General features: G+C 28.3%; 1 protein-coding gene across 1 annotated transcript in view; it reads left to right on the top strand.

Annotated features, from left to right (window-relative positions):
- Positions 1–8288: 8288 nt before the first annotated feature.
- LOC100210861 (selenoprotein S) overlaps positions 8289–16965 on the top strand; it is a 29081-nt gene continuing 20404 nt past the window's right edge. The window contains exon 1 of the mRNA XM_065789057.1: positions 8289–8459. Within this exon, the coding sequence (XP_065645129.1) occupies positions 8387–8459 (73 nt within the window). The 5' untranslated portion in view covers positions 8289–8386. The remainder of the gene's footprint in view (positions 8460–16965) is intronic.

Here is a 16965-nt window from a genome sequence, read left to right as displayed (position 1 = left end):
AGTTTTCAGAAAACTGATCTGATTTAAATATTACTGAAAATAAAAATACATACACACAAACGCAACGGGTATGCTAAAAAGAAAGAGTTAATATCTTTCTAATAAAAAATATCCATAGTAATTAAAATATATAAAACGCTGAAGTAACTTTACTAACTACGTTGAAGAATGAAATAGAAAATTATAAATCACTATTATGTTTTTGATATGTATACACACTATACTTTTGGGTAACACAGCGTCCCTTTTCGAAGGGTCATCACAGCTGAAAGAAAATAAATTTTTTCATAACTTTGTTTACATGAAATTATAGTAAATTTTCTAGCTAATAAATATGTAAATAAGTTTTTAATATGAAGGTAAGTTTATTTTGTTGTTAAGATACATTATTTTGAAATAATTTTTAATTTTTTTAACTATTTTCTAATCTTATGCTTTTTTCATTTAAAACGGGTACCACCTACTTTTAGTTGGTGGTAACCGTTTTAATAGAAAAAAGCATAAGATTAGAAGTTTCAATTTTTTTTTCTTCAAAGACTTCAGTGTTTCTTTTGGTTGTTTTGACAATGGCCTGACAGCTTCTATGCGCGCGCTCTATCTTTTTTGGGACGATTTGTCTCAGTCAAAATTTTCCAGCGCATGGGGTTACTACTAAAAAGTTTATAAACAGTTAGATGTTACCAAAATAGTTCTTGACTACAGTAGAGGATTCTGAAGAATGAACGCCAGCTAAATTGAGACTATGCGCACTGCAAGACATAAACAAAGCATGAGAATTTTTCTCGAGAACAATTATTTGCACTCCTTCGTATACACTGGACATATTAGCCCGTTATCACAGCACTGGCCCCTACAATCAAATCTGCTTTGATTGTAGGGGCCAGTGAGTCCAAAACGTCTATAATGAGTTTCACATTTTCAGAACCCTTTTTTTATTTTTCTCCAGATTTTCTACCTTTAGAAAACGCTCTTTTACTATCCATTAGATGTGAGATCCTAGGCGGACAAATCGAAGAACGAAAGTGATTTGTTCCGTATCAGACACGCCCGGAGTTCCATCAACAATAATGGAAAAATAAATGGCTGTGTGGATCTTTTCGATAATAGCAGCGAAAACAGTTTCACCACATGCTATAATAAACTCATTTTGAGTTCTCCAAGTCAAATAGTGCGCTTGAATTCTTGTTCCTTGTTTTTGGTGTCAAGAAAATTCTTCTAGATGGAACTGAAGTGTCTTATTTCCCTAACAGCTCAAGGGTATCTAAAAAATTACCATTATCATACTCGTCCAGCATGTTTGATGAACCTATACAAACATGAACATAATATTGAATAAAGATTACATCTAGATTAATATTCCAAGCAAAATTCAAATTATTTTGTGAACATGAATTGCTATAACTCCTCAAAAACTTAGATTTCTCCATATGATATGTTTTTATAATCTGCAGTTATTAAATGATATGTTTTTAATATCTGCAGGTTTTTCATAAAATAAGAATGCGTCCCAAACTCACCCGATTATCATGTTCATCTTCAGAGACCGTTGAAAAATTTGACGAGGAAAATGGCTTTCTTGGACTCAAGGGTTCATCAACGCTGTTGATAGCGTGGTCCGTTTAAAAAAGAATTGTTTTAACAGTTTTGGAATGAAATCATGAATATAAGATTGCGAATAAAAAAATAAATCTGTTAACTTATATCTTGACTACTTGGTCGGACGTAGAGTTATCAGATGCCTTTCTTTTTGAACTTTATCGAAGCCTCTCTTCTAGTGTATGTTTGTTCTTGGATTCTTTTACAACTTTTTCTACAGCATTTTTTTGCCTTGGGATCCTGAATCATGCTTTCGAAAACTGGACATGACTCAGGCCCGTAACTTGGGTGGTAAGTGGGGTGGCTGTCACCTTCCTTTTTAAAAATTGGGCCGGTCTCAAAACTTTACCAAATTTATGGTTTTACTTTCTTTTTTTTAATTAAAAGTAGTGTTGCCTTAAGTTTTTTTAAAATTCTCCCCAAACTATAAAAACACAATAGTTTGCAAAAACGACAATTAAGTTATATTGCATATATATATATATATATATATATATATATATATATATATATATATATATATATATATATATATATATATATATATATATTTTCTGTATTAATTTACAATAAGATATATTCATTTTGTAATAACAACAACGTTTTTTTTTAAATAAAATAGAATAATAAATATTTGAAGTTTGTTGTAATAAAATCTAATTGCAATAAGAGTCTTTTAGATTCTGTTTTAAATTTCTCCAAGGAGTAGTGCTCTTTATGATTGTTAAAAATTTTAATAAAATCTTTTATTAAGAGTTGCATGTGCCTCCTTTATCAGTGTGCCTAGGTAAAGTGTACCTTGTGCCCCCCCACCCTCCTGGTCAGCCCTAGACGCGACGTCTATAAACATGCTTAAAAATCGACTAGATGAACATTTTTTACTGGAAATAAACTTCACATACGTTTCTAGTATTCAACAATGTTCTTAAAGTATGGTACTTGTGTCGCAGATATGCAGGAGTATCTTAAGACTGTTAGTATAGAGGTGCCTAATGCTGCAAATCAGACAAGAAATACTATTATGCGGAAATATAATTGCACAGAGAAAAAAAGAGAATCTAGACAATCCTATATATATAGAGAGATAAAAGTTGAAGAAAGAAATTCTGTTGAAAGTAATTGCTTAAAGTGAATATTTTCTTGTGAATCAAAAATTACCCCGGAAAATAGGAAACTTAAATTCAAACATTTCTGTAGTTTAGATGACAATAGCATAAATGCTTTTTATGCTAAATTTACAAAAAGGAATAAAAAAGTAAGATTGTTTCAGACAATAGCAGAAAATAGTACTCATCAATATTTTATGGAAAATGACAGCATTATTCACAGAGTTTGTAAAAAAGATTTTATTGGAATTTTTTGCATTTCACAAGCAAGAGTACATTATTTTCACAACATTTCAAAAGATCTACATACAGGAGTTCCAGTTGAAAGGAAAGAAAGGAAAGCACATAAAGTACAAATTGTCGCAAACATTGACGAAGTTCGTACTCATATAAACTTGTTTCCACGTATTGAATCTCATTATACTACCAAACAACCAAAAAAAAATATCTTGAAACTAAGTTGAATTTGTCATTAATGTACGAATTATATACTGAACATTACGCAAAAAAAGGAATTCAATATGTTAAGCAAAATAAGTATAAAGAAATATTTGATAAAGGTTAAATAAAAGAATTTAGTCAAAATGTTTCAAGACCAATTTTTATCAAGAAAGAAGGATTGGTAGAGAATCCAAAAAAGTTGTCTTTTGTTTTGATATGGAAAATGTTATTCAGCATCCAAGAGCACATATATGAGATTTTTTTATTAAAAGGAAACAATCACTTTTTAATCTCATTGTTTTTAGTTCAATAGCAAAATTAATAATTAATAATTAAAAGATAACAAAGTTTGCTGTTATGTGTGGAGTGAGCATACTGGTGGTAGAATTGTTAATTGTATTGCATCAACGTTGGTAAATGTTTGATTAGTTTTAGAACATCCAAATGTAATTGAAATCATTCTTTGGTCTGACTTATGTGTACTACAAAATAGAAAATCAATACTTGATTTTGCTTTAAAAGGCTTTATGCTAGAAAATACGCAGATTAATACAAACACACAAAAATTTTCAGTAAAAATTCATTCTCTTATGCATGAAGTTGATAATGGTCTTAATTTAGCTTAATTTTAAAAACTTTAGATAATAATGAAGTATTTAACCAAATTAGCTTAATTTACGTATTAAAAACTCTGAGAAGAAAGCCTCAACTCCACATCCTTCAGTTGAGATCATCAGATTTTTTAAATTTGAAAAATTATCAAAGACTATTAATTTTTTGCAGGTACCTTTTTTCCCCCCGTCAAACAACTAAAATATCATTTAAATATATCACATTTTGTAACATACAAAGACTGACACTTTATCTCTGAACAAGAAATATGTGTAAGTATTTTGAAAAAAGGAAGGACATTACGAATTGGTGCAAAAACACACGAAATAATCCCAATCTCCATCAATTAACATCACGAATTCCTCTAAGCATAGAAAAAACTAAAGACATTAAGCCTATGTTTTATGTCAGCTATTGACTTTTTATGAAGCAATTTTAAAATAAAACTTTTTGTTATAATGAAACTAATATTTTGTTGTTGAAATAATCTTTGATTTTTACGGTATGTTGAAATTATTTTATATTGTTTTTGTATAGTGTACCTTTTAATATTCACTTTCACAATGCGAACAGTGGTAGTGTCATGGTTTTGGAGGTAACCAATCTTTGGTAATTTCAAAAAAAAACTTTTTATTTACTTAAAGAAACAGTTTAAAACAATTGTCAAATTATGAGTGTTGCAAACATATATCTCCGAATCAATTCAATTCATTTAAAAAAATATTTTTATTATAAAAAAATGTTTAAAGTTAATCTGAAGAAATATGGTTACCATCTCTTTCAAATAAATATGGTTACCATGTCTTTCAAATAAATATGGTTACCATCTATTTCAAATAAATATGGTTACCATCTATTTCAAATAAATAAAATTTAACAAAATATATATGTTAAGAAAAATAACTTTAAATCTTTTAACCACATTTTTTCAATGATGTGTTTTTGAGAGTTAGAATAAATAAGCACTCGGGTCGCGAATCGCGAACTTTAAAATTTGTTTTAAGAAAAAATTAATTTTATTAACATTTTTTAGAATTTTTATTCAAATCTAAATTATTTTGCTTGCAGAAACTGTAATGAGGAATGCACATCAAAATTGTTTGTGAGGGTCTTGGCTTACTGCGTCACCAGACTGAGGTGGCAATTTGAGTCAAACATGCCTTTATAACCCTAACCCTGAAAGCCTTTAAAAACACAAGTCTTCACTAAGAACTATCTTCGGATAGAATGATGAATAATATGAAATATATAATAAATTATAATACTTTGCATTGTTTTTTATTATTATTATTTTTTTTCCGTATGCTGTTTACTGAACACTGTTCACTGTACGGAATATAAAAATATTATCTGGACTTAATATACTAATTGAAGTCTAAAAAATGGACGGTCTGGACATTCCATATCTAGACAGTCCATTCAGATCGTCGAGCAAATTATTTATTAAAATAAATTAAAATGCAAATGTTGATACAAAAAGAAGTTAGCCAACAAAATTATTTTAACTATAGGCAAAACACATTCATCACTTTATTTAGCTAAGTACTAGTACCCTAGTGTGTTTTTTAACCAATAAATAGCTAACAATAATTATAATTCATTTTTTAGGGCGGTTCGTTTTTTACAGGCTAGCCTATATTGACCCCATGTGGCGCCCACGACCAAATTTTTAAGTGGGCCCCATATAGGTAGCCCACGTGGGGCTCATTAAATAGCATATACTGGGCACACCGAGGGCCCAGATGAACATGTTGAATGGGATTGCTTAAAATTCTCCTCCTTGACTAACGTGTCACTCTATGACATCACTGGTGTCAACGAATACAATTCAAATTTAGCTTAATGAGTAAATTGAATGGAGCGCCCCTACATCGATTAAGGGTTTTGGTTGGGGAAGGTACTCTTTAAATAAAAGAAAAAAAATTAACCAATTACCACAGTAACTTTAAAAGAAAATTATAGTAACGATTAACCATGAGCGAGACTAGGTTTTTTCAAACCGAGACGAGACCGAGACGAGAAGTTAGTACTTCTCGTGAGACCGAGAACGAGACGAGAAATTTAACAATTTTTGAAAACAAATTTATTAAAATCCAAGTAAAAAAAAAAAATGTAAACAAGGTTTTGACAAATAGACACAATTGACATTTTTCAAATGTAAACAACTTTTTCAAATATTAATTCAAAATTTTTTTGCCATACTTTTCCAACAAGACAATTTTTTTTCTGATTAAGATGATTTGTTCTACTTTTTCTGGGTGTAAGTTGTGTCTGGATGATCGGACAACATTTCCACCTGAGCTAAAAACTCTCTCTGATTTAGTTGAACTTGCTGGAATAGCTAAAATTTGTCTAGCTAATGAAGAGAGTTCTGGCAATGTATTTGAATGCAATTTCCACTAATCAAGAATCGGAAAGTCTTTTTTGGCATCAGGGAGATATTCATACTGGCACATTTCGCTCAAAATAGGATTCAGTTCAGATGTTGGCTCTTGTGTTTCAAGTCTGACGTTTAACTTGCGCTTCAGTTTTGAATTAGGGGACAAATCTGCTGAAAGGACTCTGGCAACAGGTTGGCACTCAACATTATCCTTAACCTGTGAGGCTAACCATTCTTTTGTTGTTTGAAATACTTTGAAGAGCTTTAAGTGAAGTCTCTTTAAAGCAGGATTTAAGTAGTTTGCTGCAGCACTCAATAAGTTTCCAGTGTGACAAAGAGGAAATCTTTTCTCAATGCAGCTTTTCAAGTTTTTTGCATATAAGACACACGTAGCCATTTTTTCATCCGTCTCAATAAGTTGATCAATTTTGTCATAGATTAAATAAAGAGAATCGGCGACAGTGTTAATTGTTGAAATAGACTCAGCCGACCACGTTTTTGTAGCTTCTTTAAGTGGTGCCAAAATTTCTACTGCTCCCTCGATTGATTTTCACTGTGATGCACAGATGGTCTTTGAAGAAAAAATATCTTCATTTGCACATAAGCCGATAATTGCACTCTTTAGATGTAGGTCAGAAGCAATGCAATCCAGTTCACTATTCCATCTTGTGTCAACAGATTGGCGTAACTGTCTAAAATTGATTCCTTGAGCGTCTGATTCTGATTCAAGCAACTCAGCTGCAACTGTTAACTGGTGAGTTAAAGAAGCCAAATCTTTGCATGTTTGCAAAGCATCATCCATTCCAGCAGTCATTCCAAATGAGTCTCAAACTGCATATTGCAAAATATGATTGTTGCACAAGTATTGGTCAAAGCGCTTTGACAATTTGACTGCAAGTTTCATGTTTCTTGCCTAGTCGTTCACGCAGTACATTGGCAAATCAGCAGGCAAATTTAGTTCTTTTAAGAAAGAACCCAGCTTTCCTTTAATTAAGATACCTGTGTGTCTGCCTGGGAACTGTTGGACATGGGGTGTCCAGTGATATAGTCTCCAATTTTCGTCAATAGCATGAAAAGTCCAAGAGATGTAGCTGTCCTGAGCTCTAGAAGTCCAAAGGTCAGAAGTAAATGCAGCACTTTTTGGATTTGGATTTTTAGATAACGATCTCCGTTATTATGCTCTTCATTCCAGCTTGAACTTCTCTTGACCAAATTGAAAGCTTTCTTGAATATGTTGTTCTGTGATGAAGGCTCAGTTTAGGGTTTGCAATGTCAAACAATTTCTTGAAACCTCTTCCTTCGACTGCTGAAAAGCATGCCAGATCAGTGCAAAAGTAATCCAGCATTGCTGGATTACTTTTGTCAAACTGTTTTTGAATGGAATTGTCTTTGTCATATTTGGACTTTGTTTCAAGCATTTCGACCATGGTTCGTTGTTTCTTCTTAGGAGGAGGAAGAAGAGAGTCGTCAGTTTTTTCAGAATACTCAACGTAATCTTGGCTGTGCTTTTTTTCGAGGTGACGATGAAGTCCGCTTGTGTTTCCATCTTTTGTTTTCAAAGACTTTTTGCACGCCTTGTATTCAGCACCGTCACTTGTTTTTTGAAAATATCTCCAGATTTTGTTTTTTCTTGGTGACATTTTTGATCGTTGAAATGAGGCAAGAATATTTCTTTTCAATATGAACAATATGTGTCAAGTTGAATTCCACTGATAAACTAATGAAATTAAGTCGAAAGTGCACCATTTCTACAAAAAGTTTTTGTATTTAAAATCTGATTAAAAATATTTAAAATCTAATTAAAATTTTTTAATTAGATTTTATAAAAAAAATATATTAAAAAATCTATTAAAATCATGGAGTCAAAATATTAATTAATTAAAAAAACAAATTATTAAGCATTTTGTAAATTATAATAATATTTAATTTGGAAAATAATATAATATTCAAGTCTCGTTCTACTTCTCGCGAGAATTTTCTATTTCTCGTTTCTCACGAGAAGTCCCTTTCTCACGAGAAACGAGAACGAGACGAGAACGAGACGAGATCTCGCTCATGGCTAGTAACGATATTGTTGTGCTAGCAACAGCGTTATTTTTGTCATCTTCATGCTGTTTTTGTTTCTTGTACTTCGTGAGATTTTACACGGTGCAATTTAATGTCATTTTAGTCGACGACACAAGTCGTAAACGTTAAAAATACAAGAAAATATGAGGAAATAGAAAAAAATTTGCTATAAAATTAATTAAAAATGGTATCGAGCAATGAGGAAGACAATCTGGTTAATGAAACCCCACTTTTTCTTTCAAATATTGTTTCACAAGGTTATTGTTTAATTTTCAGCTGAATGTATCTGTAGCCGTTTCGATATATATATTTATTTTATTTATATATATATATATATATATATATATATATATATATATATATATATATATATATATATATATATATATATATATATATATATATATATAAATAAAATAAATAATGAAATTTGAAAATAGTATTAAATCTATTATCATTACCAAAGGTTATGCTATACAAACTTACCAGTCGTAGACTGTATAGATTAGACTAAAGATAACAAAAAAATTGTACAATTACACAAAACACTTTAAAATACTTTTAAAAAACAAGCTAACACTAGGAATGTTTATACAATTATGTAAACAATAAACAAAGATAAAGTAGTACACACAAAGTAAAAAACATAAACTTAATGTTTTTAAAGTACTTTAAATAGTCTATTAGGATTTACTTACTGTATATTACTTTATCTTTGTATTTAATGATTAACATGATTTTTTTATGAATGAACCCAAAAATTGTGATTTATACTAACGAAATTGTAAAAAATCCACAAAAAGTGTGCTAGGATCTAAACAAGAAGTAAATATTAGGCATGTTTGTATAAAGATTTAAACAATAGTCCAAAGATAAAGAAGTATGCAATCCGAAAATGATATAATATAATAATATCTTTTATTATCTTTGAAAAATACTAACAAGGTTTCTGTTGAGAGTAAACCAATGAAAAATGTGTATGACTTATATGCAGTATTTTAATAAATTTTTCAACTGATAACATTAGTTAACAATCAATTCAAGAGAAAAATTTTAATTTTAAACAATAATCTTTGCGTTATTATTATTATTTAGAAAAAGAATAAAGTTTTAAATTTTTCAAATTTTTTGTTGTTGTAGAAATCATTGTTAATAATAGTATTTATTTTTCCATTTTAGTATATATCTAATAATAAAAACCAAAATAGTATATTAATGTAATAATTTTTGTTTATAGAATTGGCCCCCCCGATCTGCCCCTGTACTTTGCCGGCCAAAAAAAAACAACGGAAAAACAGAAATTAGGTACCAAAAGTGTTACACTAATTAAACAATATGCTCCTATTTATTTTTCATTAAAATTTGGCATGTGTATAGGAAATGCATGTAGAAAATATTTTTAATAATAAAAAAAGGGGGCTCAACATTTCTTCAACTAAAAATTAATTTGAGAATATCAACCAAATTTTCATGCAAATATGTCAGCAAAATAGTTATGTTCATGCAAAATTGTCAGCAAAATAGTCAAAATTTTCATGCAAAATTGTCAGCAAAATAAACAATCTGCTCCAATTTATTTTTCATTAAAATTTGGCATGTGTATAAGAAATGCATGTAGAAAACATTTTTAATAATAAAATAAGGGGGCTCAACATTTCTTCAACTAAAAATTAATGTGAGAACATCAACCAAATTTTCATGCAAAATTATCAGCAAAATAAACAATCTGCTCCAATTTATTTTTCATTAAAATTTGGCATGTGTATAAGAAATGCATGTAGAAAACATTTTTAATAATAAAATAAGGGGGCTCAACATTTCTTCAACTAAAAATTAATGTGAGAACATCAACCAAATTTTCATGCAAAATTATCAGCAAAATAAACAATCTGCTCCAATTTATTTTTCATTAAAATTTGGCATGTGTATAAGAAATGCATGTAGAAAACATTTTTAATAATAAAATAAGGGGGCTCAACATTTCTTCAACTAAAAATTAATGTGAGAACATCAACCAAATTTTCATGCAAAATTATCAGCAAAATTTTTATGTCAGCAAAATAGTCCATTAAAAATTATTGTAACTATACATAACATACATATAAAAATCAAGCTTAACCTTTCTTCTTTTAAAAAATAGATTATATTTATATGTTTCTAAAAAAAATTACCACAAAAAAACGTTTGCCTAGGTCTACCTAAAAAAAGTGTTATACTAAAAATAACACTAAACTATTTGTGTCTATTTCATTTTCAGTGAAATTTGGCATGTGCACAGAAAATGCATGTAGAAAACATTTTAATAATTAAAAAAGATTCACGCAAGAACATCAACCTATTTTTCAGAAACAAAATAATCCATAAAAAAGCTCAGTAACCATACATTAAAGTCTTATAAAAAATAAGCTTAAGTCTTCTTCTTTCCAAAAATATACTATGTGTTTGCCGTACACTACCTAAAAAAAACGAGGCACAGAATTTTCGCACAAAATTCGTTTCCGTAAGTTGCTTTTTTTGCGTACCTAATATATATATATATATATACAGGGTGGAAAATAAGAAATCAAAGGCGAGTGGTCAAACTGACCGGCTAATACATAAAATTGACGGTCAATTGTTTTTTTTGGAGGGTCAAAATTTTAATCTTTTTTTTGGTTTAAATTTTCAGCATAGTAATTATTCTGCATGACGAAACTTTGTAATTAAAAAATAACTTGATACTTTAAAATGAACGAACTTGTATTCCTTTTTTACTTGTATTCTATTTAAAAAAAAAAAAAATAAACATTTTTATATTATATCAAAATAATTTAAACTGAATACTTAATCAAGTATCGTTTTATGTAATACTACTATAATAATTGCCTAAGTTATAAAAAACAACTTTCTTTTTTCTGGAGTCTTAACTAATTGAAATCTGAAAAATTTATTTTCATCACAGAGGGGCTTGGTGTGCGGCTCTTAGTCGATAATTTGTAAGTTTTGTTGACTAAGGATAAATTAAACTAAAAATAAAAAATAAAGGCATTTTTTCATTGCAATTGGCAGCAAAAGGTTATTAGAAAAATAAATAAATGATATAAATAAAATATAAATAAAATATAGGAATAAAAAATTGTTCTTAGTTAATATTATATTATCATTAAAACAATAATAAAATAAGAACTTCAATCATTTATGAAAAAAGCAGTTATGGATTTCACCACTAGTAAAATGAAATTAGTCTTGATAAGTGAAGCAAAAAAAATTAATAGTTTAAGTCATTTATAATATTCACTAACAAAGCGATTTAAAGTAACATACAATCGATAAAATTATTTTAGAAGCTTTTATCAAAGATTTACATTTTATGAATTTTTGGTATATGCATTTTCAAAGACATCCTGATATTTTGTCAAACATTATATAACTCTTTTTTATTTCAACCGGTCAACCTTGACCAGAAAGAATCCGTTTTGAGAGGTCAAATTAGCAATTTCAGTCATTTCGGGCGGTCAGTGACCGCTGACCGCCCGTTATTTTCCCCGCTGTATACATATATATATATATATATATATATATATATATATATATATATATATATATATATATATATATATATATATATATAAAAAGAGAGAGAGAGAAAATAATATATACCGTAACACCCCCTAATTCCAGGTGGTTTAAAACTTAAATCATCATAACTTGCTCATTATTAAAGATTTTGGAATAATTTTTTTAAATAAATAAACTTCATAACAAAATAAATTGAACAATATAAAAATTTTTTTGTAATTTAAATCTCTATTTTCTTTTATTTTTAAAAAGTATTGTTTTTAACCAGAATCAGGTGTTAATGTCCCTAATTCTGGATGCCTATAAATTATGTAAAAATACACACAATTAATACTAACATTAAAATAATTAATTTAAGCCATTAAAAAAATAGAATTGTTTAATTTAAAAAAAAAATTATTTTATTCATATTCGTTTCAAATAAATTCCATAATTGGATGATAATCAGCGACATATGCAATGCATGACCAATTTTTACACTGTTTACATGCAAGCCATTGGTTATCTAAGCTATTTGCCCAATGACTTTCTCAAGAATAACAAAGACGATCATCAGATACTAAAATGCAATTTGAAGCTTGAGGTAAATGTGGGTCTTCTGATTGATACTTTGTCTTCTGACCTTTTTTACCTGGTGTTTTAGCCAACTGACTTTGTTTCAACCTTTTTTCTTCTCTTTTCTGTGCATTTTCTGCTTTTTGAGTAGCAATGGTAATCTTTTTTTGCTCTGTGAAATCTTTAATGATTGCATTAATTTATATAATTTTTATAGAAATATATATATAAAAGTTTTATTTTTATGTATGTATATATATATATATATATATATATATATATATATATATATATATATATATATATATATATATATATATATATATATATATATATATATATATATATATATATAGACACACACACACACACACACACACACACATTTAAAATGTATTATACAAAATAGAGTGCTCAATGTTCATAAAAGAACAGAGCAATTATAAATTAGATTTTTTCTGATGAGTCTTTGTTGATGAAACACTGTGTAAAATTAAAAAATTTTTTTAAGTGATTTTCTACTAACTTATATATATATATATATATATATATATATATATATATATATATATATATATATATATATATATATATATATATATATATATATATATATATATATATATATATATATATATATAATATTTATATATATATATAATTTATATATATATATATAATTTTTATATATATATAATTTATACATATATATATATATATTTATATATATATATATTTATATATATATATGATTTATATATATATATAATTTATATATATATATATATAATTTATATATATGTATATATTTATATATACATATATATAAATTATATATGTATATATAAATGAATGTTTTTAACAATATAAACAATGTTTTTATTTTTATTTTTTTTTAATAAAATGTTTTTATTTTTAATTTTTTTAATAAAATGTTTTCATTTTTATTTTTTTTTACTGCAAATCATGCGCGGAGTGTTGCTACATCGACTATCTTATAGCCTGACTTGCAAGGGAGTGCTGCTACATCGACTGACAAATAGCCTGACTCGCAAGGGAGTGCTGCTACATTGACTGACAAATAGCCTGACCCGCAAGGGAGTGCAGCTACATCTACTATCTTTTAGCCTGACCCGCAAGGGAGTGTTGCTACATCGACTGAGGGTTTGGTTGGGGCAGGCAGTTTATCAATTAATAAAAAAAAATAATTCCGGTCATGCATTTTAATTTTTACTTTTTGTCAACAAAATATGGAAGAAACTTTTGGACAACATCTACGGGTTGTATATATATATATATATATATATATATATATATATATATATATATATATATATATATATATATATATATATATATATATATATATATATATATATATATATATATATACAGGGCTTGAATTAAGCGTATCGCGATTACTTTTCACACCTTCGCAATTAGTTTTTTCTTAAAATTTGTTTTTTCGCGATCTTTCTTTTTTTCGTGATTATTCTTTTTTATTTTAGAAGATTGATACTCTATTCGCGAATATTTAGTGTTCTTTTACAGTATAAAACTGCAGTGACTTCTGTAATGATAATTTTTTTTTTAAAGCGGAGCATAAAGTAAAAGAAAGAAAAATAAAAGATTTAGAAAATCAATTAGTAAAAATGTTCAAATGCAGGAAAAAGACCGATTGTTTAATGAAGGAAAAATTTATAAAAAACAAACGATTAAATACCTATTCGAATCAAGAAATAAAAGATTTTGATTGAAAAAAGTAATAAAAGTTAATTGATTGAAAAGTCACTTTCTTAACTCGAATTCTCAAGGGCTTTATTCCGATTTAGCTCATTCATTATGAACAAATTTAATGATATTTTTATAAGTTTATTTTGCAAAGAATAGTGGAAGGCAATATAGACTCTAAATAGCTATTAAAAAAAAACTTTAAAGTTTGTTAGTAGCCTTGCTAATTTTAAATTAATAACAATAAATGGATGCAAATAAGGACCACAGATGCAGATTATCTACAGTTAAAAAAGATGGAAAAATATTTTAATTGCGAGTTAGAATACGATTTAAATGGAAATGAAGTTATAAGATTAAGATGCAGCTTATGTAAACAATATGAAAAACGGATAAGTCAAACAAAATTATTTTCCATGACCTGGATCAAACCAGGAACAATATCAATAAAAAATGATTCACTGGCATCGCACTTAAGCAGTGCGCAACATAAAGAGGCCACGCGAATTCATCAACAAACAACATTAGGTTCAGTTTTATTATCTAACCATGTTATTCATAATACTCCAATCGGGCGTGGTTTACGTAAAATGGCCGTAAAAGACGCTGACTCGTTACGGAAAAAGTTTAATATTGCATATTACTTGGCAAAACGAGAGTGTCCATTCCCAGATTATCCTTATTTGATTGCATTAGAAAAGAAGAATAAGGTTACAAATTTAGGAAAATTCTTATGGCACTGACCGTGCAGCTGCAATATTTACAGATTACATTGGAATCGTAATTAAAAACAAATTAACTGAATGTTTAAAAAATTGTAGATTTTGCTGTGTTCTCTGTGATGGAAGCACAGATTCAGCTGTATCCCAACAGAAATTGATTTACATTCTTTATTTAAAAGACGGAAGTCCGAAAGTAGAATTCTTATCTATTGAAACGGCAGAGAATTCTAATGCTGTTGGCCTGAAAAATGTATAACAGACGCTTTTACAAAAGTTGGTATTACCAATTCTTATAAACATCTATTGGGTGTAAATCTTGATGGAGCTAATGTTAATCTAGGAGCTTATGCTGGTTTAGACGCATTACTAAAGGAAGGTTCTCCTTGGCTAGAAGTTGTACACTGTTTTAACCATTGACTTGAACTTGCTTTAAAAGATGCGTTTGAAAATTTATCTGCATTCAAAACTTTTACAACTTTATCACTTGTATCAAAAGTCACCAAAGCGCTACCGAAAACTACAAGGATTAGCCGAAGCTTGGGGTAATAGCGTTCCGAAACCAACAAAAGCATGCAGAACTCGGTGGATTGATCACAAGTATTAAGCAATGAAAATTGCTTTAGAAAATTATGGTGTGTTTATGACACATATTGAATCATTGGCTATAACAGACTCCCAGGTAGCAAAGAGAGCAGAGTTAAAGGGTTTTTTAAAGCGATGGAAAAATGCGTCTGTGCCTATTCATTTATCAATATATCTTGATGTTTTATTTCCCCTTCGGCGTCTGAGTTCAGGTTTTCAATACAATATTCATGATCCAGTAAAAGCTGTAAGAAGAGTTCAAGAATTTATATGGACAATGGCCAAGCTGCAAATTCTTCTAGAAAATTTGCTAGACAATTTGCTTGATGATACAAGTGTTATGACCCATTATAAAAAACTGTCTAAAGATATTGAGACGATTGATTCAAAGCAATGTTATCAAAATATTGCACTTTCTCAATATACCAAAGTTAATAGCCATGTTCTTGACCAGTACAAGCTAATTATTGCAAATATTACCATATGTATGGAAGGCCATTTTCAATCTCTCCAAAAATCACCATTGTTTATACATTTGGTAGCTTTACTTGGCGTTTATAACTGGCCATTAAATGTGAGTGATGGAACTTTCGGCGATAAAGCTATCGGTGAAGTTGTTGAATATTTTTCTGAATTTTTAATTGGTGTAGGATGTAATTTGAATAATATACTTCATGAGTGGATCATTTTAAAAACATACATGTTTCCCATCATAAGTGACAATCAAAATGAGTATTATTTGAAAATTTGGGAAATTGTTTTTTCCAAATCAAATTTGGTCAAAGAATGCCATAATATTCTTGATATTTTTGAACTATTTTTAATTTGTCCTTTTATAAATGCGAAAGTAGAACAAATGTTTTCATGTATAAATCGCGTAAAAAATGACTGGAGAAGTTGTCTTACAAGACAAGATCTCTTAGAATATCTACTTCGGATAACTGAAGAGGGTCCTGAGATTGACAAATTTGAACCTGATACTGCTATGGACCAATGCTATAATGATAAAGTTAGACGATTGTCAGCAAATTTTCATCGTTATCCGGAAAAAAGAAAAAGAAAGTCAGGAAAAACAGACATTGATCTAGCGACAGTTACAATATCGGATTTGGAAGAAAGTGAAAGCAAGGAAGAAAATTGTGACAACTTTTAATTTTATTTTAGCGCATTGTAACCCCTTAAAATTAAAATATTAAATAATAACTTGTAATGGCGTATGATTTTTTGCTTAGTAAAAATAATTTTTTGTTAGTTAAAAATCCTAAAAAATTCTAAGCATTAAACTAGTGAAATGATTACAAAACGATCAAAATATTTACGATTACGATCTAATACTTTTTCTATTAGCAATCAAAAAATTAGATCGTAAAAATAATAATGTTTTCGTCATTTTTAATAGTTTTTTATAACTGTTTCAAATTTATAGATTGTTTTGTTAGAGTTTTAAATAATTTTTTTACTGTTAAAAATTTATAGAAAATTAAATATTCTAGTTGTTTTAAACAGTTTAAAATATGTAAATAAAATAGAAAATGAAATAATTAATTAAAAGAAGATTATATCAAGTTCATTGATTTTACAAAAATACAGCCGTTAGATTTAATGCAATATAATA

This window comes from Hydra vulgaris, chromosome 01 (genome assembly GCF_038396675.1).
Source record: "Hydra vulgaris chromosome 01, alternate assembly HydraT2T_AEP".
NCBI classification, from domain to species: domain Eukaryota; kingdom Metazoa; phylum Cnidaria; class Hydrozoa; order Anthoathecata; family Hydridae; genus Hydra; species Hydra vulgaris.
This window is presented reverse-complemented; position numbering and strand designations above follow the sequence as displayed.